The 24,908-nt window shown below is 43.0% G+C and overlaps 1 protein-coding gene across 2 annotated transcripts in view; it reads right to left on the bottom strand.

The window, feature by feature from the left end:
* The window catches only part of ythdf1 (YTH N6-methyladenosine RNA binding protein 1), a 35,832-nt gene extending 11,422 nt beyond the window's left edge, over nt 1-24,410 (bottom strand). Inside the window, exons 1-5 of one of the 2 annotated variants that reach the window (XR_004415428.1) lie at nt 24,187-24,410; nt 23,008-23,032; nt 21,502-21,581; nt 10,688-12,217; nt 3,865-3,904 (exon numbers count right to left, since the gene is read on the bottom strand). Coding sequence is in view for 1 of the 2 variants with exons in the window: in XM_033041392.1 (XP_032897283.1) it covers nt 3,865-3,904; nt 10,688-12,217; nt 21,502-21,581; nt 23,008-23,032; nt 24,187-24,213 (1,702 nt within the window). In the remaining variant the exon portion in view is untranslated. The remainder of the gene's footprint in view (nt 1-3,864; nt 3,905-10,687; nt 12,218-21,501; nt 21,582-23,007; nt 23,033-24,186) is intronic. The other variant, XM_033041392.1, reaches the window with a different exon arrangement.
* Nucleotides 24,411-24,908: the final 498 nt, after the last annotated feature.

Genomic DNA, 24,908 nt, shown 5'->3' with positions numbered 1-24,908 from the left:
CAGACGTCGTCAACCAAATTCGCACCGTCCTCCTCCGATTCAGAGGCGGAATCTATGCTGCTCTGGGAGACATAAAGAGGATGTATAACTCAGTCTGGTTGGAGGACCGTGAAGTACACTTACACAGATTCGTCTGGCCAGATTCCGAGGACGAGGAGCTGGGAGAGTATGCTATCACAAGAGTGAACATCGGAGACAAACCTGCGGGGTGCATTGCACAGTTGGCAATGCGTGAGACTGCTAATCTTCCTTCTTTTACCCACCTCAAGGATGAGCAGCAAGTACTCCAGAAAGACAGCTATGTTGACGACATCCTCACATCTCACAACAGCCTCGACCAGTTGAGAATCATCACAGCAAATGTGGAACGAATCCTAAAAGCTGGTGGGTTTGAGCTCAAGCCTTGGGTTCTGTCTGGCCAAAGTGGGAGGAAGGAGGACAGTGATGCTTTAAAGAAAAGCAAAACAAAAAGCATGATCCTACCAAACCAAATGCATGATGATGATGATAACAAGGCACTTGGTCTGGGCTACATTGTTGAAGAGGACATGCTCCACGTTATGGTGGGAATCAATTTCTCCAAGAGAAAGAAAAAGATGCGGCTTGGTTAAGGCCTTCTACAAGAGCAAATCAAAACTCAGACGCCAAATCCCCTAACAAGAAGAGAGCTACTCAGCCAGGTAGCAGGGCTATATGACCCCATCGGCATAGTGGCTCCTGTTAAGCAAAAGGGAGCGATTCTAGTACGCAGAGCTTTCCAAGAAGCAAAAGAGGGAAGTTGTTCGGTCAGAGACACATGGGACATGGCACTCTCAGATGGACTCAGGGAGGATGCAATTAAGCTCTTTGAAGAGTACGTACAACTTGGAAAAGTCAAGTTCGTCAGGGCACTGACTCCCTCTTGCTCCGCAACTGAACCCTTGGGAATCACCTTTTCTGACGGAAGTGAGCACACCTACGGGGCAGTGATGTACCTGAGATGGGATTCAGACCATGGCCCAATTGTCAGACTTGTGGAATCCAAGGCCAAGTTAACTCCCTTGGACCACAGAGGAGACGCTGTTAAAGCAGAGATGTGCGGAGCAGTGTTCGCCTCACGCTTAAAGAAGTATTTTGAGCTACACAGTCGAATTCAAGTGGAGAAGTGGTATCATCTTGTGGATAGCCAAACAATCCTTGGTGCAATACAGCGAGAAAGCTACGGATTTCAGACATTCTTCGCCAATCGGATTGGAGAGATTCAAACAAGCACCAACATTCAGGACTGGCGGTGGATTCCTGGCCCACAAAACATCGCTGATGTAATCACCAGAGGTGCCAGCCCTCAAGACCTTGATCAGTATTCGGAGTGGCAAAATGGACCGAAGTTCCTGGTATTGCCTGCGAGTGAGTGGCCAATAAAATCAGCTAAAGAACTGGCTGCCACTGCCAGAGAGAACATCAACAAGTTACAGAAGAAAGCTTTTGTTGCAGCACTATCAAGAGCCAAAGTAGAGAACCAAGAACCGGAACCAACAAACCCAAAGAGACCACCTGCAGGGTCAGCTATTCAGAACCTTGTTGATGTCAAGCGGTTCAGCATTCTAACACGACTGATCAAGACAGTCGCATGGATTTGGAGAGAAGCGAAGAGGTTTCTTGGCAAGAACAAAGCCCTAAACAATCCAAAGTGGGAGGCCATCTCTTTGACAGGAGTCATTACAATAAGAGAACAAGAAAATGCTCTAAAAGACATTTTTTGTGCTACGCAATTGGGCACAACTTTCCCAAGCACCACAACAGATCGACTGGTAGCCTATAAAGACCAAGTTCAAACCTAGACTTCAGAGTTTGACTTTAAAGCGTCGATCTCCCAAGTGGTTCCATTGGAAGATCGAGTGGGAGGTGTCAAGTCAAACTGAAATGAAAGAACAGGTGCAGAGAAATGCTACATTGAAATCACGAGACAGTGATTAAAGTGGGCGGAACCCCAGCCTGCGGAGTTCTGCCTGGGGGTCAAAAGGGCACACAGCACCAGAAGCCAGTGAAGAAGACACAAGAGACTTGCGAGCGGCAAAACTTGAACAGTAAACCAAAAGGACTGCCCGAAAAGACTGCCGCGATAGCCAGAAAAGGCAAGCAGGACTGATTTTCTACAGACCCGATTGGCAGCCGGTTTTTCGCCTGATAAAGACCAAAACTGATAAAGACCAAAACTGGTAAAGACTAAAACTGCTAAAGACTAATCTGCCAAAATAAAAGAAGGAGAAAATAAAAGGTGGAAAAGAAGTGTTTGGTCTGAGTGAATCCAGTTCATCATTTCGGGGTAGATAAATCAAATCCCTTTCAAGCGGGGAATCTGCAAAAACATTAGAAGACTTGACAAACACAGACGGGCGTGGTACTGTAGGTCCTCTCTCACTCATGATAGTTGTGATCACACCCATTTTCAATAGGAGAAAGAACTGAGGAACACCAACATGGGGAATGTAGTAAATGGTATATAAAAAAAACATTGGCCACAAGTGGGACAGACATCCTAACAGCCCCCACATCACTGGCTTTGGATCAATACCAAATTTTTGCAGAGGCAACAAAATTAACTTTCATTTTAGTTTTTGCACTTGTTAGCGATTCCAAATATTGTTCTTTCACAAACACAAGTTTTCTTCAATAAAGCATAAAGTTACAAACAATATTGAGAACACCTACAATGTCACAGTGTAAATTAAATCATGGACCACAGTACAAAAAAATGTAACGGTACGTCGAATGACAATAAGCTTTCAATGACAAAATACAGACAAAAATACAAAAGGCAAATCGTGCTACTGGTTTCTTCTCAAGTTTAACATTGCTACATTTTTAGCAAACAAATCAATTCAAGCACATTGCTAACTATCTATGCAACTATCTATAGGATCAAGGAGACACAATTGCAACAAAAATCTAACTTTTTTTTAAAAAAGCTTCTGAGATTGGAACAATAGGGTATAAAACCATTCTGGTGTTTAATTAAGTATGCCTCGGAGAATAATAGTAAGCTTTTGTTCTCATTCCTGCATGTAACTGATCCCTAACACAATTATCAATTGGTCACATTTTTAAAGACAATGCAAATCTAACTCTCAACTTTTTTTTGACAAGTGGGACTGTAGCTTTCTGGTCACTTCCAAAACTTAGTCTGAAATCTGGAATCTGCCATGTCGCACAATTCTAGGCTAAAACCTACATTTGACCACAGGCTAGGTGCAACTAGGTTCCAAAACCATCTGACATTACCGTAGTTCAGACAAGAAATAAAACCACAGCTGCCAGATATATACCAAAAACAATATCAAAACTGGAAATTTAAAAAAATGAAAATACGTGGCCAGATAAGTGATACCAATTCGGAAAGATTTATGGAACACGTGTTCCACAATACATTTCTTTATATGATAACTTTAATCAATTATGATTCTTTATTACATGTGCCAGCCCCTTTTCCAAAAATTTGACCCAAGCACTCGACAGCCTCCAAGCCAATGATTCTACAGTCTGGAGTCACAAGACGACACAGATGCTGGAAGCTGAAGCAAAACACAAAATGCTGGAGAAACTCAGCGGGTCAGGTAGCATCTGCAGAGGGAACGGACAGGTGACATTTCAGATCAGGAGTCCCCATCTGAAAATTCATCTATCCATTCCTTCCACAGATGCTGGCTGATCCCACAAGTTTCTCCAGCACTTAGTGTTTTGGTAATTCTACAGTCTGATCTGGATATGATCAGCTTCTTGTTTCCCAGTTGAGTTACAAATGGAGAATAACTGTAAATCAAAGGCAACCAAAATTCCACAAATTTTTTTTCCAAAAACACTAATAAATTGTTTTATCATATTTACCTTGTAAATAATGAGAAGCCACTGGCAGAGAAACTTTGTCCTGAAAATTTAAAACAAAAAGGCATGTCTATTCAATTTGTCGGTATATTACCATAGGTCAAGGGTAACACATTAACACATTAATCAACGCAAAGTCCCTTCATAAGAGCTTATGAATAAAACTGTACGTCAGGTTTTCTATGGAGACGCAAAAAGCAATATAGACATTAAATTTGATTATTGGATAAGATTACCAAATTGGAAAATATCATTGCATCATTTTATCACAATGATAAGATGGATCAATGCTTTATCAATGTAAAACCTGGTAGGATCCCCCTTCAATTTGGCAACCTTATGGGAATTATGTTCTTGAATCAGAATGGATTACAGTATCCATACATTCAGAGATAAAGTACATGCCTCAACCAGCATGTCCAATGGAAGGAGTATCCTCTCCAAGATAATCAAACTAGAACCTGCATCTTGCTACCAAGGGGCTCAAACTCCTTCAATATTTTAGATATTTGAGCTATCTTTAATGAATGACAGGGATGAGTTTTTAATTAATTTAAATAATGAAGTAATGGAAACCTACGGCATGTGTAGGAAGGAAATGCAGATGCTAGTTTAAACTGAAGATAGACACAAAATGCTGGAGTAACTCAATGGGCCAGGCAGCATCTCTGGAGAGGAATGGGTGACATTTCGGGTCGAGACCCTTCTTCAGACTGCCTACTGCGTGAGGCCTGACTACAATCTCGACTGATTACGTTTTTATATTAAACCGCTGTGATCACCGGAATATAACTCATATTGGGACAGTCATCATGAAAATGAAAGTGATTGACACAGCAGTCAGCACTGCTGTCTCAATTCACCAGGCACTCAAGTTTGTTGCTGATCTATTGTGCTCTCTGCATGGAGTCTACCTACACGTACTCCCTGCATGGAGTCTACCTACACATACTCCCATTTGCCTGGTTTCCTCCCATGTGCTACAGGTGCGCTGCTATTACAGTAATTTGTTACTGTAAATTGCCTCGTGTAAGTGAATGGTATGACAATCAGTGGGGGGGAAAGAATGCTGGGAGGCAAGAAGAAAATGCATTTAGTAAAGGATTGGTATCAATGGATGTTTAATGGTTGACAAAGACACACTAGACCAAAAGGGCCTGTTTTCATGCTGCATGTCTCAAAGAATTGGGATATCATTAAGCTATTAAAAATGTAGCAATTTTATAAAAATGAAATCCAAAAGATGTAGAAAATTTGTATGAGAATATTTAACTTTTAAATTATACCAACTTTTTTTAATTTCCTCGACCCATGCAATGTACTGCTAATGTAGGTTTACATGGTCTATTCACAGCTGACAATAAAGACGCCTCACTTGGTTATTCCTTTCCTCCTGCGCTAAACAAATCAGTGTGGTGTAGTGTGACCTTGATAACTAAATACACCCTGGTCCCTCCCTAACCCAAGGGCAGATTCTCTTTCTTATTGCAGCTCACCTTTCACATCTCCTTTAAAAACTGCAATTCGCCCCAAAAGCCAAACCATGTTCTTCACTGACCCAATCTCCTTCCTTCCTTCCTTCTCGTTCACGACTGACTCATTCTTAGGGTGAAGGCAAAGGCACTCACCTGAACATCGCCGCATAATTCTCTGCTTTTCCTACTAAATCTGGACTATCACCATCTATTCAACAGCCTCCTATTTCACCCTTTATTCCACCAATGCAAACCATGTTTCAGTGGCAAAAGGTGACAAATCTCTGCCTTGTATCTTAACTTCACATTTCCTCTCAATTTTCTTCCCGTGCCTTCTGAGCTCCTATTGTTGTTATATTCCTTCTCCTGCCTTCTGCTCCCTATCTGATTACATTTATTACCCAATTCCCTTTAATGGCTTCATGCGAGCCGACGTTCTGAAAAGTTCCAGTTAAAAAGTATCCCTCTTGAACTGTATGACCATTGAAAATTACTGCTGCAGCTTCTATTTCCATAGATATGGCACAGGATGGCACCTTTCAAGGGGCATCTATGTCTTGCTTAAAATCTTACCCACAGCACAGTGATGGCCATAATGAACTTCAGAAGTGGTGGAGCTAGTAAATGTGACTCCAGTGCATCTGTCTTCATTTGCTTTTCAGAGGTTGATCTCGCCATTTATCTCTCAGGATGTCTTTCTTGTCAACTTCAGCAGCACAAGTTTCACATGGTTTCACTCTCACCTAGCAAGCATTGTTTGAACATTCCCAGCAATTACAGCTTTTTGCTCCACCACGCTATTTCTGCTGGAGTCTCCCAACCATCCCAATGCAGTAATCCGGTGCTCTCAATGGGACCTCCATTACATCAGCGAGACCAAGCGTAGACTTAGTTGCTGTTTTGCCAAACACTTGTGCTCGGTCCACCAAGGCCTACTGAATCTCCAGGTTGCTAACCATTTTGTTCTGCCCCTCCTCTCCTCCACTTGGGGAGGGGCGGCATGGCACGGCGGTAGAGTTGCTGCCTGAAGCACCAGAGTTGCGGGTTTGATCCTGACTACAGGTGCTGTCTGAAAGGAGTTTGCATGTTTTTCCCCGTGACCATGCGGGTTTTCTCCAGGTGCTCCAGTTTCCTCCCATATTCCAAGGACGTGCAAGTTTGTAGGTTAATTGGCTTGGGTAAAATTGTCCCTAGTGTGTAGGATAGAACTAGTGTAAGGCATGGACTCGGTCGGCCAAAGGGCCTGCATGAATCTGATGGTCCAAATGACTTTGTAAATGAACAATTGTGTGATTCCATTATGTAACTGCGTCCAGGCCTACAAGGCGCTATTCTGTTTTTTCCTGCTTCAAAAGGATTGATGCTATTTTTAATCTGTAATGATCAATAATTTTACAAAAGAAACTGGGATCAATGTTTTTAGTAAATTAATAATTAGGATAGAGACATGAACCTTATTCTTGGCTTTTGTGCTATTCTATTGCAAAGTGGATGACCTAAAGCAGAAACCTATACTTTTATTTCCCATTAAATCGATCAATGTCCAACTTACTCAGAAGGAAACAGAACAAAGCTGACTCAAATACCAGTGAATCAAATACAACTGTTTCAGCTCATTGAAATGATCTAACTGGCTGAACACATGCATGGGTCACAGAGTTCAAGAAACGTTAAATGCAGCAAGCACATTATTAATAAGAGATTGTTATCGGCAGCTTGAACGGTGCAAGCATGGACCAAACAAGAATCATCCTGTCTGCATGGCAACTTGAACATGCCTAGATTTTTTACTAGACAATGCAGCCAATTTTCATATTTGCCATTTTCTTCACAATCCATTGGATCAGATCTAGATTGCATTCTTTATAAAACCTTATCCCTAAAATCAAAGAGATAATTGGGCATTTTCTACAAAAGAATGGCAAACCACTCTTTGGACTTTACTTTAGATGTTAGAGATATAGCGCGGGAGCAGGCCCTTCAGTCCACCAAGTCTGCACCGACCAGCAATCACCCCGTACACGACACGCCACGGATAATTTACAATATAACCGAAGCCAATTAACCTACAAGCCGTTAAGTCTTTGGAGTGTGGGAGGAAACTGGAGCATCCAGAGAAAACCTATGGACACAGGGAGAACGTACAAATTCCATATAGACAGCGCCTGCAGTCAGGATTGAAGCCAGGTCTCTGGCGCAATAAGGCAGCAACTCTACCGCTGCGCCAATGTCTCACACCTAAAGACCATTACACAGGTAAAGGCAAAAATATACTCCAACAGTGCAAAACCACTTCCATAAATAAAAATATACCTAACCAAAGATTTTATTATGTTTAAGAAGGAACTGCAGATGCTGGAAAAATCGAAGGTAGACAAAAATGCTAGAGAAAGTCAGCAGGTGAGGCAGCATCTATGGAGTGAAGGAATAGGTGATGTTTCGGGTTGAGACCCTTCTTCTGGAGAAGGCTCTCGACCTGAAACATCACCTATTCCTTCACTCCATAGATGCTGCCTCACCCGCTGAGTTTCTCCAGCATTTTTGTCTACCAAAGATTTTGTATAGTTAAGTCCCACTTAGATCAAGAAGATGGTCACCTGACAATAAAATACCTCTTACCAATAGCAGGAAGGAAAGAAATACTGTCAGAGTAAACAGACTAGAATTTGAGTACTTTATAGCTGATCAAGTTCTCCTAGACTGAACAATAACGGTCACTCAACCTAATACCAGTAAATGCTCCATATCAACCTCGTTGAATCTGGGAAAAGGTAGTAAGATTATTCAGCATCTTAAATCTGTCCTGCCATTTAATTAGATTGTTGCCACTCAATTTCATTCACTCACCTTTAATCAAGCACTAAACATTTCAGATGATTTAAAAACCCAAATACTTTTATTTGCCGGGAGTGGGGTGGGTGTAGGAATTCCAGATTTTCATTTCTACCGTTTACGTGAAAAAAAAGTGTTTTCTCTCAATCGTGTGGCTTTAATTTTGTAATCACAATCTGTTGTTTGTATTCCCGCAGGAATTAATTTCCCTACATTCACACTGGCAAGTTACGTTTATTTCAGACAGCCCAATTAGATCTAAACTGAATCAAATTAAGACCAGATATCCCGCCGAAATGCCTGCATCCTTGGATCTGTGCATACTGTAACTACCGACTTTGTGAAACTGTTACTAGATGTTGGGAGGGGTGGGTGTGTAGTTCCAAGAAGGAAACTACCGCAGAACACTGCAGATGAAACGCAACAGAATATTCTCAAAAGTTTCATCTTACTATTATTATGACTGGGCAATCAGAATGTTTACATCACATTGCTTCTGGAACTGGTGCGCTGCAATGCTGAGAACTAGTTTCTGCACTCTGTATCTCTCCCCTTGTTCTGCCTTTGTACTCGATTTAGGCTCGATTATATTCTTGTATGGTACCTGACCTGATTGGATAGCATGCAAAAGAAAGTATTTCACTGTACCTCAGTACACGTGACAATAATAAATCTAAACATTTAATAATGTACCTCTAGTAAAGCAGCAATTAATTTTTCTTATTTCTTTACAATTGTTTGAAAACTATGAGGTTGTCTAGAATTTATCTGACTTATAGAATCATAGATGGAGTCAGAGTCATACGGCGTGGAAACAGGCCCTTCGGCCCAACTTGCCCACACCCACCATTATGTCCCATTTACCCCAGTCCCACCTGCCTGCCTTTGGCCGATATCCCTCTAAACCCATCTTATCCATGTACCTGTTTAAATGTTTCTTAAACGTTGCGATAATAACAGTCTCAACTACCTCCTCTGACAGCTCGTTCCATACACCCACCTTTGCAAAAAAGTAACCCCTCAGGGTCCTATTAAATCTCCCCTCCCCCCTCTCATTCAACCTATGGTTATCCTTGACTTAAACGAACTAAAGAAAAATAAATGAAGATAAATTAGTCTTTGGACACAAATGCCGTCCCTTTCTCTTCTGTGATATTAAGAATAATATTTTTCACCCAGAGAGTGGTAAATCTGTGGAATTCTCTGCCACAGAAGACAGTGGAGGCCAATTCACTGGATGTTTTTAAGAGAGTTAGATTTAGCTCTTAGGGCTAAAGGAATCAAGGGATATGGGGAAAAAGCAGGGTACTGATTTTGGATGATTTGCAATGATCATAATGAATGGAGGTGCTGGCTCGAAGGGCCGAATGGCCTACTACTGCACCTATTTTATATGTTTCTATATCGATCCTCAATTACATAATCAAATTTATGCTTTTCCAAATGTTGGCCAGGAAACAATCAAAACTGTTTAAGTAGAACTATTTGAACACATTAAACAGCTTTATTAGTTGTTGAATCTTGGCTTCAAGCGGTGTGCAATCATTCCTCACAAAACATAATAACATTTGAAGATACAGGGAACTGCAGGTGCTGGTATACACTAAAAAAAAAGACGAAGTGCTGGAGTAACTCAGCGAGTCAACCAACATCCAAGGAAAAAATGGATCAGGCCAGGACACAAAACTTCACCCATCCATGTTCTTCAAACATACTGTGACCCGCTGAGTTAAACAAAATAATAAAATTCACAGTGTGAAGAAGGGCATGCAAATTGCAATATCATGGTTATTTTGCATACAACTACTTTATTGAAACATTACCTACTATCTAACATGAGAAAAATAGATTCTGCATTTTGGACTCCAACACATAATGAGAAATCGGGGCGAGGTGCGCTAATGTTTCCGGGGGAGAAAAAAGGAACTAAAATGCTTCAATCTTGAGGAAAACACACAAAGTGCTGTTGGAACTCAGCGGGTTAGACTCTACAGGACATCTCTACAGGATATAGATGGGCGGTAATTTGGGTCAGAAACCTTCTTCACAATGATAGTGGCGGGGAGAAAGCTGGAAACGGATGAAGCCTGGCAAGTGATAGGTGAATACGGGTGAAGGAGGTTTTTGTTTGGCAGATGGGTGGAGTAAGTGACAAAGACGAGAGGTGAAAAGGGCGTCAGATGAGGAGCGAATGAGTGAAATATAAACTCAGAGGAAGGGATATGGGCGAAAAGGTAAATGGGAGGAGAAAGAGGGAAATGGGAGATGAGCATAAGCATAGGAAAGGAGTCGGGTAAGTTTGGTGCATTGAAAGGGTTATCCTGTCATCTGTAGAAGTACTGAATGACATTTGCTAAGCTGCACCAACGATTATATTCACATTTTATTACACCGAATTCTCTACGGCAGCTACATTAATTGTTCAGCAAAATCTATACAATAAGCTTAAATTTTGCAACACGAGACCAAGTTGACTCACATTTATATTATAGGTGCATAAATGCCCCAACAGGACTCACCTTACGTACAACTTCCTCCTCTTCCTGGCGCTTTTCGTAATGTGAAAAGTCGTCAAAAATTGAAGTGGTGTGCTTGTACGTAGCAATAATTTTGAGCACTTGCTTGGCTTTCTCTAACGGAACCTCCTGTGTGTCTCGAGAGTTAGTGACTGGTTTATTGTCATTGTTTTCCAAGCGGATATGCCTCAGCTGGTTATTAGGCACGTCCTTTACAAAGATCCACTTGACATCGAATTTGCCTTTCCACTTGTCCTGTGACCAAACCCCAGCACATGTCCCGTAGTCCACTGCCGATTTCATTTCTGCCACTCCACAAAAATGTCCACTGCCATTTACACTGAATAGTAAGTAAACAGGACCTTTGCCAGCCATCGAGCGATATGCACTGTCCAAGCGCTTATTGCCATGTTCTGTACTGCACCAAATGGAGTACTTGATAGAGCGGTGGATATCATCCTCGGAGTAGCTCTTGATGATAAACACACGACCGTTTTTGACATTCCAGTCAAAGTCTTTAGGATTGTAGCTGTAAGCAGCCTTCAGTTTTTCGAGGACAGGGTGAGTCTCACTGCTCGGTGGAGAGCTAATTGGGACATTACCCAGCGAGTTGTTTTCATTGCCGGCTCCGTTATTTTGACCAAATGCCACACCTCTGTTGCGAGGGGCGATCCAACGGTTCTGCGGGGACTGCTGAGGGTTCTGAAACGGTTGCTGTGGAATCTGCAACTGCTGTTGTGGTGGAGGTTGAGTCAACTGTTGCAGAGGAACTGCCTGAGTAGGGGGGGCCTGATGAGGTGGAGGCGCTTTTGGTACAGGTCCTTTATTGTCCCACGTACCAATGTCCATATTGTGTTTTATAGGAGGTGGGGGCAACGAAGAGCTTCCCACCGATGCTCCAGTCTTTGGTTTCAGTTTGGGTTGAGGCTTGGCTGGTTTACTTGCAATGGCAGCCCATGACGTTGGCTTTGGAGCAGAGACACAGGCGGTCGAGCCATTTCCAGGCGCTGCATTGGTCATACCTGGGCTGTTCACCACAGACCCCACCGTCTTCACACCCGATGACGTCACCGCTCCACCAATCTTTAATCCAACCATCCCTTGTTCAATGCTATTCATGCCTGGAGCTTTATTCAAAGTATCATTCGGAAACCCTGCCTGTCCATCTACTATCGTCCCACCCAAAGAACTCGGCGGGTAACTATAGCTACTGCCATACGCTGAGCTTGGTGTTTGCTGTCCCTGAGACCCACCTGTTCCCCATGCAGAAAACCCAGGGTTTTCAGGAAAGAAGTTGAATCTATGTTGATTTAAGTAGGGGGTGTTCCCTAGACCCCCAGGCTGACCAAAGACAGCATCATGCATGAAATGGTGGTCTCCGTTGCTCAGCTGTCCATAAGTTGTTAAGTATGGAATCGGAGGATCCCCGCCAGTGGACCATGGCGCTGCTTCACTGAGGGAATAGGAAAATCCAATGGAAGGAGCATAATAGCTCGACAGATATGGATCAGTCATCGAAGGGTAGCTGTTATTCTGTTGATTAAAACAAACAATAGTTAAAGAACCATGTTACAATCAATCATTTTCATATTTCTGCTTTTTTCATTCACATGTAATTAAACTTAATCCACGTGATTAATCCGAATATCTTCAAGGTTGAGACTGGCTGCAGAACAGTGATTTATTAAACGTTCAAATAATCAAATGTACGACCTAAAGTACAAATATAATTAACCTTCTGAATCTCCGCTTGACCCATAACTTGAGTGTTCTGGAAATAAACCAACTTAGTACAAAACATACACAGGATCAGCCACGATAAAGGTATGCTTCAAAAGAAAATGAGTTTTACAGCAAAGCTATAAATAAAAACTCTATATTCAGGTTTAAATAATTTGCTAATTTTGTACGTGATAAAATAGTTCAGAAATAGTCATAATTTTGTTTGCCATGTACTAACATTAATTTTCGAAAGCATTTAAGAATTTTGACGTACTGAAAGAAGTGGCACAAATATCCAAGACCAGTAAACATGTTAGCGGCAGTGCCAATAGCCATTCACCCACTGTTTCAGATGCAACTACGGTCAAGCTCCAACAACCCACAATCTGACTTCGCTTTCTAGTTCACTTGGTGGTTTTCCATGCTCCCTTCAAACTCATAGAAAAATGGTTATACTATTGTGTAACATCTAAAAAAAAGAGAATTGAAATATGTATAGGAGTATTAACAGAAATAGCACCCTAATAATCTGAAATAATCTACCAATTCAGCAGCACCAAAGTCCTGAGGGTGCCAAATAATAGCATTTTACTGTACCCAATCCTACCAAAGTGACATACCAAGCAAACACCAGTTTTAGAAAACAATTCCACTCATTTACAAAGCTGGAATGACATTAGACTTACAGAATGATCCCCCACTCGTCCAGAATTTTCAACACATTAACAATTTCTCTGAGAAGCTGAGCTAACATTAAATTATTGTATTTTCACTGCAGGACAGATTGCAAAGATTGGATTCTTGTCAAAAGTCAAAGCCATTGCATTTAGATTCTGCTGTAATACATTGAAAATTAGCCCAGAAAAACTGGGATGCACATTGATTCAATCATCAGCCAGTGGGCAAGAACATCCAAACTGGTAGTGTTAACCAAATAACGATAAGCAAGCCCAGCTGATTTCCTAATGTCAGGAAAGTTGAAATTAATGTCCCAGACTGGGATCAGTAGAAACAAGGGCCCAAATCTCGAATTGTTCAAATTGGCATGATATTAAGAAATATAATACATAAACCTCCATATTTTTGACATCCCAATTACATAATAACGTGTTCGACCGTGTTGAAGGTGCGTTATGTTGATTGAATACTTATTCTAAGATACAACTAAATTCAATGTTCCCTAAATAAATGGCCATGCTAGAAGTGAATCCCAATGACTATTGCATAAATGCTCTCAGACGTTGACACGTTGTTCCTTTGTTCATTTAGAAAATGAATCATCTGTTAAAACACAGAAATTATGAGACAGAAGGGTAACCATTTGGACCAATAAGCCTCAAGGTGGGTAAACACTAACTATTCCATTCTCACTTCCCAGCACTTAATCTTTCTGAAGAAGTGTCTCGACCTGAAACATCACCCATTCCGTCTCTCCAGAGATGCTGCCTGTCCCGCTGAGTTATTCTAGCTGTTTGTCTATCTTCCGTTTAAACCAGCATCTGCAGTTCCTTCTTACATATTTAATCTTTTACATTCATTTTAAACAAATTTTCATTTAGAATGAGGTGACATTGCTTTATTTTAGTCGAGAGAGAGAGAGAGAGCCAAGTGTTTTTTATTGTCATATGCCTCGAAACAGGACAATGAAATTCTTACTTTCCGCAGCACAACAGATATGTAAACGGTGTACTCTCGAATTAGGGATAGTGACAATAATTCTACCAATTATGAAAACTTTGTCTTACTCCTTGCTGTGGTGAAGTAATGACTCCCAGTGGAAACATTCCTGATTTGTATATTCTCCCAAAGCCCTTCATAAATCTTTTAAATGTTCATTCCAATCCCTCAAGTTTGAAAAATCAAATAGGTGCAGATGCCAGAAGTATGGAATTAAAACAGGAAAGTGAAAGAAATAGAATCAATGTTCGTACGTGGGGGTCAGTTTACGATGATTCAACAGTCCTGTCTATTCCATTGCTCAGGCAGCAATCTATCTTCACAGGATGCGAGATAATCAAATAAACGTATACTGCACCACTCTTAGCTGTTCCATACAATCTATTAACCACACTCGTTTGTGAAGCTAGATTCAGTTTTCCTTTCATAAATTATTTGAAAATAATTCTTAAAGGTCTAATGCCTAAAATCTGTTAATTACAAAATGTGATACAAATTTAATCTAATCAACAATTATTTATCCCATGCACATTCTAAATTTTAGACAGTAAATATCAGATTAAGATGCATAAGGACCAAATCGGAGAAATGGCTGAATAATTTGTACAAAGCTTCAAAAATGCACACCAAGTTAGTCACAAATGTTACAAGCAACACCAACAAGACCATGACAAATTTCACTGAAACATTTACTTAAATAATTATATTATGTGGCATGGATATCATTTGAGCGTTCTTTCACATCTCTCCCATGAGGCTAAATTACATGTCTATATTACAAACCTAACTTAGAATTACTGCAGATGGTCAGCCCACTATGGTCCAGAATTCCAACAAACCACACAAAAGCCAATTGTTCTGAGGCAAATGGTACCGCAAATAATTCAAAATATGCATTTAAGTTTAATTTAAAAGAGAGGTGGAGAGGGTGTACCTCAGAACCTAGATGGAGGAAGGGATTTGTTCTTGATCTTTTCTTGCCAAATCCACATTTACTGTAGCAAAACCTTTCCATCTGAACAGCCACTGAACATCTAGCGTTAGGAGTTATTAATATGGTTGTGTCAGGATTTAGTCCGACAGAGATGTAAGGATCCACAAAATCTACCCAACGCTGTCTTTTTGGTGATGGAAAACATGGGTGTAAACCAAGGGGCCCCAGCAAACAGTTGCAGTGTATGGCACAACGTAAACAATGGATGAAGTGAGATGCCATGTGCTGAGCATCTGAAGTACAATACCAGCTGCATGCACAAAGGATGTGGTGAGTAGTCTGTCACAATCACACCTTGCACCTTGCAAACACATGAGAGTCAGTTGAAAGATACTCTGCATAATACTCTGTTCTGATAATGGTATCACTATGAATGAATCAGTTTAATTATTGGTCAATTGTGTTCACAATTTTTGGTCAATTGTGCTAAGACATCACAGAAATTATGAGGCAGAAAAATAAACATTTGCTAATCCAATTTGCCTTGAGATTAGGGTAACATTCATTATTTCACTCTCACGTCTCAGGTTGATGGACATTGATGGCTGAGAATGACCGATGGTGATGCCACTAAATTCAATGCAGTTAGCTTCTTTCCTTATCGGAGATGGCTGTTGTCTACCACTCGGGTGGCACAAATGCAGCTTGCATGCGCAAATAAAGCTTGATTTCTGAGCAATCCAGTACATGCTTAATGTTGACAGAACTTTTACAACTGTCTTTCCAAGATTTGTTAGTTCTTTTAAAGTAGCACAACCTCTGATTGACCAAGAATCAACAACTATTCTTGAAATTCTTGTGTCACTTTATGTAAACCTTTAGAGCAGGGGTCTCCAAACTACGGCCCGTGGGCCACATACGGCCCGCCACGAGATTTTATCCGGCCCACAGCAAGCTCAGCGCAGGACGGAGCGTGCGTCAGTTAGGCGTCGATTCGAGTCGGGGAGCACGGCGGTCCGGAGCTGCTCTTACTGTTGTTACCAGGTAGGTCCCTCGAATTGTCAGTGCCGTGACATCACAGGGCCACCGTGAAAAAGGGTGCAATGGGGGTGGGGGTGGGGGGCGGTTGTTCAGCGGCGGCGGTCAGAATGGGTCGGCTGCACGTTATAACGTGCAATCGTTCCTCTCTCTCTTTTTAATTAAATTTATAAAACCGACATCTCTTTATTTTTTCCTATGGCCCGCAAAAATGTGCCAAATATATAATGTGGCCCTCATGCTGAAAAGTTTGGAGGCCCCTGCTTTAGAGAATCAATGGGTACAATATCACCTGAAAGATTTTCTAATGAGCTACGATGCTAAGAACTGTATCCTTTACATTTTCCCCTTTACTCAACCTATTGTACTTGAGTTTAACTTGATTGTATTTGTCTATAGTATCATCAAATCTGAAGGGATAGCATGCAAAACAAAGCTTTTCACCTCAGAACGCATGAACAATAATACATCTAAACCCAATCAATAGGTCATTTGTTTTGACAAGCAAAGAATGTTGAATACAATTCTAATACTGGGGCCATGTGTTGCAAAATATTTTTCCTAAGATCAACAACAATTATTCAATGCGATATAAAGGGATTAACCTACTCCACCATTTTAAGAAAATATTCTGAAAATAGATTACCGAGTATTTATTTTTAAACGCACCATGGTTATTCACAAACCATAAGGAAACAGGAAACAAACTCAAACAATACAATCACCATTTAATAGCAGTCATTTTGCTGCCTTTCTTTTTAAACAGAATTACGAATACTGGCTTGAGAAAGGTAATTCAGAGAATTAATTGAGATTTTTAAATTATTCAAATATGAAAAATTGTTATTTAAATATAGCCAAGCAGAATACCTTTTAAAGAATTCCATCTCAAAGAAAATTGGTACTTGATATTCCAGGCATGGTACAAATAAATTTATACTGTTTAAAGTGACAAAAGCCTTCTTGTGCTCAATTTTCTTTATTTCAAACAAAATTGCATTACAAACTTGCTTTGTACCTACATGTACATAGACAATTAGATTGTCTACGGCCAACTTGTCCCTTCTCACCCCTGATCAACTTGACCCTTCCCACCCTTCCCACCCCCTCCCCTGGTACTTTCCTCTGCAACCGCAGGAGATGCAATACCTGCCCCTTTACCTCCCCCCATCGACTCCATCCAAGGACCCAAACAGTCTTTCCAGGAGAGGCAGAGGTTCACTTGCACCTCCTCCAACCTCATCTACTAAATCCATTGTTCCAGTTGTCAACTTCTCTACATCGGCGAGACCAAGCGCAGGCTCGGCGATCGTTTCACTGAACACCTACGCTCAGTCCTTCTTAACCTACTTGAATTCTCGGTACCTCAGCACTTCAACTCCCCCTCCCATTCCCAATCTGATCTTTCAGTCCTGGGCCTCCTCCATTGTCAGTGCAAATTGGAGGAACAGCACCTCATATTTTGCTTGGGTAGTTTACATCCCAGCGGTATGAACATCGACTTCTCTAACTTCAGATAGCCCTTGCTTTCTCTCTCCACCCACTTCCCTTTCCCATTTCTCCCACTAGTCTTACTGTCTCCACCTACATTCTATCTTTGTCCCGCCCCTCCCCTGACATCAGTCTGAGGGATCTCGCCCCGAAGCGTCGCCCATTCCTTCTCTCCAGAGATGCTGCCTCGCCCGCTGAGTTACTGCATTTTGCGTCTACCTTCTTTCTTACACATAGACAATTAGATTGTTAATTTTAAATGTAATAAATTGATTTTGGTTTTCCAAAAGACATTGGCTTTCCAAAAACATACTTGGAGCTAGGTCAGAGAGTAGTCATTACCTCATTGAATGGCAGAAAGATGCAAGAGGCAATTGGTACACCCTGAATCTATAGTCCCTGTTCTTAAACCAGATCACATTTAGATTCATTTTCTTGTGTGCAAATGGCTTCATTCAATTTTACCAGTTCTTTTAATATTACTGTTGAAACTCAAAGTAAGTGCTATTACACCAGGATAAGCACACAACCCAGAAATTGAAGCCCAATGCCAAAGTACAGGTACACAACCTTTTATCCGAAAGCCTCGGGACCACTTCTCAGATTTCGGAATTTTTCGGATTTCGGAATGGAAGATTTTTAGCGTAGATTAGGTAGGTAGCGCGGGCGGCTTGAAAAGTCTGGAGCGGCTGCCTCCTCCCTGGAGACTGGGGAATCATTGTAAATCATTGCTTAAATGTTAGTCAGTTAGTTTGGAGGGATTTTATGTGGTGGGGGGGGTGAAGGGGGAAACTTTAATTCTTAGTCCCCTACCTGGTCGGAGAGGCGGGGAGCAGGCAATGCCTTACCAGGTCGCCGTGCAGTAAGCTCCGGAGCGCTGTGGCCGCCGACTCCCAACATCGCGGAGCTGGGGCTGCGGGCATCCGGCCGCGGGCGGCGCTGGATTTGGAGCGCCGCGCAGCCAGGGGTAGAGTTGCCAGGGTCGGAGCTACAACCGGCGCCGCCCGCGGCCGAACGCCCGCAGCCCCAGCTCCGCGATGTTGGGAGTTGGCGGCCACAGCGCTCCGGAGCTTACTGCACGGCGACCCGGTAAAGCATTGCCCGCTCCCCGCCTCTCCGACCAGGTAGGGGACTAAGAATTAAAGTTACCCCCTTCACCCCCCCCCTTCACATAAAAGCCCTCCAAACTAACTGACTAACATTTAAGCAATGATTTACAGATGTTTAAGTGTCTCCCCGGTCTCCGGGGAGGAGGCAGCCGCTACAGTAGTACAGACCTGGGTTGACCGTGGGTCGTTTCGGGTCAAGTTTGGCGCCAAACGCGAGCTTTGGTGTGCAGGCGACATCCTGAAAAAAATGTCCGGTTTTCGGAGCTTTTCGGTTTCCGGATCTCCGGATAAAAGGTTGTGCACCTGTAGTATCTAAACTATCTATACACATTTATGCTATAGGACAATAACCAGAAATATTTCAGAAATGTTTTAATATATAGCAAACTGTAACCAGTGGCCAGAATTTCATGCAAAATTATTGTTGATGGGCAGTTATTTTCAGCTTTTGAAAATATTCAAATGGTTTTGCAATTTCTAGGCTGCACAACTAAAATAATATTTTTGTGAATATTAAGAAAATTCATTACACAGTTAACTGCAATGCAATTTTCAGTTAACTCTGAAAACATTTGGGATAAATTAACAAACTAAATTAAGATTAACAGGTCCTTCACTGTATCCATTAATGGGCGACATGAGGTAAGCAAAATATTTGAAACATCAACTCAATTGGAGCACATGCCATAGTTCTTTGGAGATAACAATTCATCAATGTCTTTAAACGGTTCATCATTATAGATACAAAAGAGAAGGACCTCGAGCCGAAACGTTAGCATTCATGTTCTCCAAGGAGGCTGCCTGACCTGCTGAGTTATTTTAGCACTTTGGGTCCTTTTGTGTATTAACTAGAAGATGTAGTTCTTTCACTTAGACATTTACTACAGATGATAGGCTCTTGAATGGTACAGTAACCCATCCAATGAACAACCCGGTCATATGTCCCAGGATGGTGTCAGTTTGATATTACGTTGATGTGTTGGTAAACATGCACACTGCCCTAGGGAAGTGGAGTTCTGGATTCCAATCACTATCACAAAACATCTACCAGAAATAAATGTATACGAACCCTGGACAGGCCAGGAATAAGATAGACACAAAGTGCTGGAGTAACTCAGCGAGCCAGACAGCATCTCTGGAGAAAAAAGGATGGGTGATGTTTCGGGTCAGGACGCTTCTTCAGACCTAACTAGGAATGTCAGCCATCCTTTTTCTCCAGAGATGTTGCCTAAACCGCTGAATTGCTCCAGCACTCTGTCTATTTTTGGTATGAACCAGCATCTGCAGTTTTATTTCTACAGACCAGGAATAAGGCAGACTGAAGTTGTCCTGCAGTAGTCTTCAATCCAGCATCAGACAACAATGCAGACAGGAAGAAATAAAGAGAGCAGTTCAAGACCATTGTGTGAACTAGACAGATGGCTAACTTATTGGAGAAACCCAATAGGTTGGTTGCTCATACGATTTCTGGTTAAGTGATCTCTAAATAGTGAATTGAATAAAAGGCACAACAGAGAAACAGGCCCTTCAGTCCACGCCGACCATCGATCACCCGTTCACACTAGTTCTACCTTATCCCACTTTCACATCCTTGCCAACACACTAGTGACAATTTACAGAGGCCAGTTAACCTACAAATCTGCACACCTTTGGGATGCGGGAGGAAATGGGAGCACCCAGAGGAAACCCACGGAATCTCAGGGAGAATGTGCAGACTTCACGCCGAGGTCAGTTGCGAACCTGGTTACTGGCACTGTGAGACCAGCTATGTCACTGTGCCACCCTTATGAAATGTAATAGTCAGTGAATGTAATAGTCAGTTGTTTTTTACATCCTATGTGTGTCATCATGGTGGAACAAACCTACTCTCACTCAATAAGTCACTTCAGTAGAATAAAAGCATCCATTGCAAATACTAGAGTGATCAGCAACAATACATTAGTAGTGATCTAAAAAAGAGATATTAAATCCTCTGAACCATTCAATTATCAGGGTTCATAAAATGGCTAAAAGGTCATCAATGGAGTGCAGATGCACTCAAACTGCTCAGTTACTGAATGTGACGAAACTTGAAATACATACAAAAGCTCTGCCAACAGTAATTAACCAGAGTTCCTCGGTTATTTTATTAGTCAGCTATCGCCCTTTAAGAGCATCTTCAGTTTTTGCAGAAAACGCTCCCACTATGGAATCCAGAGAACTGATCCCTCAAAACATAAGCCCAATCATGAAAGCTTCCTTAAAATTAGCATGAAAATATATGCCAACATGAAAATTCTAAATATAAATCAAAATATTAAAGCACAAAATAAAAGATCACGACATATACATTTAATCATATGTAATTAGATTTCTGCCATTGATTAATGGTTTAACAATCCAATAAGGGAGATTTTTTTGTATGGAAGATTAAGAACGATGCACTGTATAACAAATAGGTACTTGGTTTCAAGAGGTATTTGTACAACTAATTGCTTAAAATAGTAAATATAATTGGCACACAGGTTTTCGTCATCATGTGGGAAGTAACTGCATTCATAATGTCAAATATATTTATATACCAGTTGATATGTTCACTTTGTATCCTAACACAACATTCAATTAAGTACACAAGCCTTAAACAATATATCCTACATCTTCCATATACATGTATTTTCAGATCTACCTGAAGCCCCATAATACAAAAACCTTTGCTCCTCAAAATTAATTACAAAGTGCAAAAATTATAGCTTTTTTTAATTACTCTATCTGATCATCCAAATAAAGTCTTCTCCATTTATTATAGCTTGATTTGGCAGGTTAGACAGTCCCCAGATCTCTAAATACAAAATGTATAATAAACTCACTTGATTAGATTGGCTGCTTAGGTACGGCTCAAAATCATTGTCGTGCACTGCATCCTTTTGATGCAGAGAACCATTTTGCACTGTAAAACAAGACATCCCGATGAATGGTGAGATCACTGACATAAATCCTCAAAAATTCCAGTTATAAAACAAGCCACAATCGCCAGAAATCAATAGCAAAACAAAGCCACAATTATTTGTCTGTTGAACACCACGCGGTTTAAGCATTTTGCTAAAACTTCAACATTGTAAAGATTAAATAGGGAGAGAGAAAATTTCATTTTATTGTCGAAAAATGAAAACAAAAGCAAAAGGAGATGATCTCTCCTTTGCACAAACTGGGTGGGACTTTGGCCTTAATATATAACTTTATGCAGTATTTCAGGAAATTAAAAGCAGGACAAACCAAACTTCAACATTACAACAATTCAATGGGGGAAAATAAAATCTGATTTCACTGTAGACTGAATTTACAACTGGGTGGATCAAATGCTGAGCAGAAGCATATGATCTCCCTCAATAAAAACAGGGGAAAGATTTGGCCTCAACTCATAACTTTACCAAACATTCCAGAATGTTAATTGCAAAACTAATACATAATAATCAGTCTGTGAACACCACCAGCATTTTGTGTGGAAGGGCATTTTGTTCAGAATAGAGAAAATTTCCTTTTTATGGTAGTGTTGGTATAATTCACTCTAGAATTGGATACAACACAGCAAGTGCAGAGCAGTAAATGATCTTTCCTTTGTCTGAGGAAGGGTCCCGATCCAAAACAGCATCTACCCATTTTCTCCAGAGATGCTGCCTGACCCACTGAGTTACTCCTGCATTTTTGGGTCGATCAGAAGCATTTTTGGGTCTCTCCTTTGTACAAACTGGGGGGGGGGGGGGCTTGACTAACTCATAACATCACCCATTCCAGAAATTAATAGCAAAACAATCCATCTATGAACACTGAACGGCCTCAGCATTTTGTTTAGAGAGAGAAAAAAATGATTGTATTGCACTGATGAAAGTAAATTCATTCCAAACTGGAATAAACAAGGCAAGCGCAACGCAGAATTACATGATCTCTCCTTTCTGCAAACTAGCAGGGACACACACACACATGGCCTTAACTCACAACTTGACCCAACATTTCTGAAACCAAATAGCAAAAACAAATCCACAATTATCCAGCTAATACATTAAATGGTCTCAGCATTTTGTTTAGAGGGGGAAATTGTGATTTTATTGTAGTGGTGAAATTCAATTCACTAGATAACAAGGCCTGTGCAAAGCAGAAGTACATGATCTCTCCTTTGTGCAGACTGAAGGGTTGGGGGAGACTTGGCCTTAACTCAAAGGTTTAGCCAACATTTCCTCCAGTTTCTCTCCCCAGCACCGTTACGGGGATGGGGGAGGAGAGGGGGGCAGACCTGCCCTCCAACACCACTATAGGGATATAAACACATGGGCAATATCACACTTTATTGCGGAGCCTGTGTAGTAGCCAAGTCTTACCTTTATTCTCTTGTCCTTTTGCTCTCTGTTGAAAGAGGAGAAATGGAAGGAGGGGGAAAAACAGAGGGAAGAGGAAAGAGAAGGGGAGAGGGGGGGAGGGGAGTGGAGAATGAGAGGGGGAGAGGGGAGAAGAGGTGAGAGGGGAGGAGATGGAGGATGAGGAGGGGGAGGATGCGGACAGGTTGGGGGAGGAGGGGAGCGGATGGGGGGAGGATGGGATAGGGAGGATGGGGGGAGGAGGGGAGGGGGGGGAGGGGGAGGGGTGAGAAGGAGGGAGAGGGGAGGGTTGGGGGGGGAGGGAGAGAGGGGGAGGGAGAGAGGGGAGGGAGAGGATGGGGATGGGGAGGAGGGGGGGGGTGGGGAGGATGGGAGGAGGAAGAGGAGAGGGGGGGAGGAAGAGGAGGGAGAGGGGGGAGGGGGAGGGGAGGGGTGGGGGGGAGGGAGAGAGGGGAGGGGGAGGAGGGGAGGGGGAGGAGGGGAGGGGGAGGGAAGGAGGGAGAGGGGGGAGGGGAGGGAGGTGGAGGAGGGGAGGGTTGGGGGGGGAGGAGGGAGAGGGAGGGGAAAGTGGGGTAGAGGGGAGGGAAGGAGAGGGAGGAGGGAGAGGGAGGAGGGAGAGGGAGGAGGGAGAGGGAGGAGGGAGAGGGAGGAGGGAGGGAGAGGGAGGAGGGAGGGAGAGGAAGGAGGGAGAGGAAGGAGAGGGGGAGACGGGGGAGGAGGGGGGGAGAGGGGAGTAGGAGGGATGAAGGGGGGAGGGGGAGGGGAGGGGGAGGGGAGGGGGAGGGGAGGGGAGGGGGAGGGGAGGGGGAGGGGAGGAGAGGGGGAGGAGAGAGGAAAAGAGGGGGAGGGAGGAAGAGAGGGGGGGGGGAGAGAAGGGGGATGATGGGGGGGGGAGAAGGAGGGAAAGAAAGGAAGAATGAGGGGGTAATGAGGGAGGGGGTGGGAGAGGGGGGGCAGCGCCGAGGTGGGGAGGGAAATAAAGAGAAAAGGCGTTAGTGGTGGAGGAGGTGGGAACGGGTGGCGGGAGGTCGCTCCCGGGGGAAGGAGGAGGAGGCGGCGAGAGGACGGACGGAGATAGCGGGAGTGAGGAGGCGGCGGCGGCGACTGTGCCGGGCGGGAGGAGGAGGAGGAGGCGGCGAGTGGACAACAAAGGCCGGGCCCGGGCCGGCGCGCGAGGCCTACCTGAGGGTCAACGCTTGTGGCCGACATCGCCTCACGAAGCGGCGCTCGCTCTCGCTCTCTCTCACTCTCTCACTCGGGCCGGGCCAGACCAGTGACGGTGGGCGGGCCGAGCCGCGCTCTCCCCTCGCTGTCTCGCCCCGCTGTCGCTCTCTCTCCCTCTCCCTCTCCCTCTCTCTCTCGGCCGCCGCTTCCTCCGACGCCTCAGCCGACGGCGACCATACTCGGGTTCCGATGACGTAGCGCGCAGATCCGCGCAGCCACGCCGGGGGGGTTAGGGGGGGGGGCCCCGCCACTACTGATGACGTAGTACGCAGGACCTTGCACTGGCCTTCTGACACTTACACTAATCCCACTTTTAGTGTGAAGGGCTATGGAGTATGCAGGACTATGTTGTGCAATGACATGACTATGCAATTGTCACTGCAGGGCTATGGTGTGCAGGACTTTGCAATGTGTCCAATAGTACACTGTGCAGGGCTATGGTGTGCAGTCGCTGCCTCAAAAAGGCTGGCAGTATCATCAAAGACTCACACCATCCTGGCCACACACTCAGAAACATAGAAATTAGGTGCAGGAGTAGGCCATTCGGCCCTTCGAGCCTGCACCGCCATTCAATATGATCATGGCTGATCATCCAACTCAGTATCCCGTACCTGCCTTCTCTCCATACCCTCTGATCCCCTTAGCCACAAGGGCCACATCTAACTCCCTCTTAAATATAG

Source organism: Amblyraja radiata, chromosome 23 (assembly GCF_010909765.2).
Source record: "Amblyraja radiata isolate CabotCenter1 chromosome 23, sAmbRad1.1.pri, whole genome shotgun sequence".
Taxonomy (NCBI): domain Eukaryota; kingdom Metazoa; phylum Chordata; class Chondrichthyes; order Rajiformes; family Rajidae; genus Amblyraja; species Amblyraja radiata.
The sequence above is the reverse complement of the archived record's forward strand: the minus strand, read 5'-3'. Positions and strand labels throughout refer to the sequence as shown.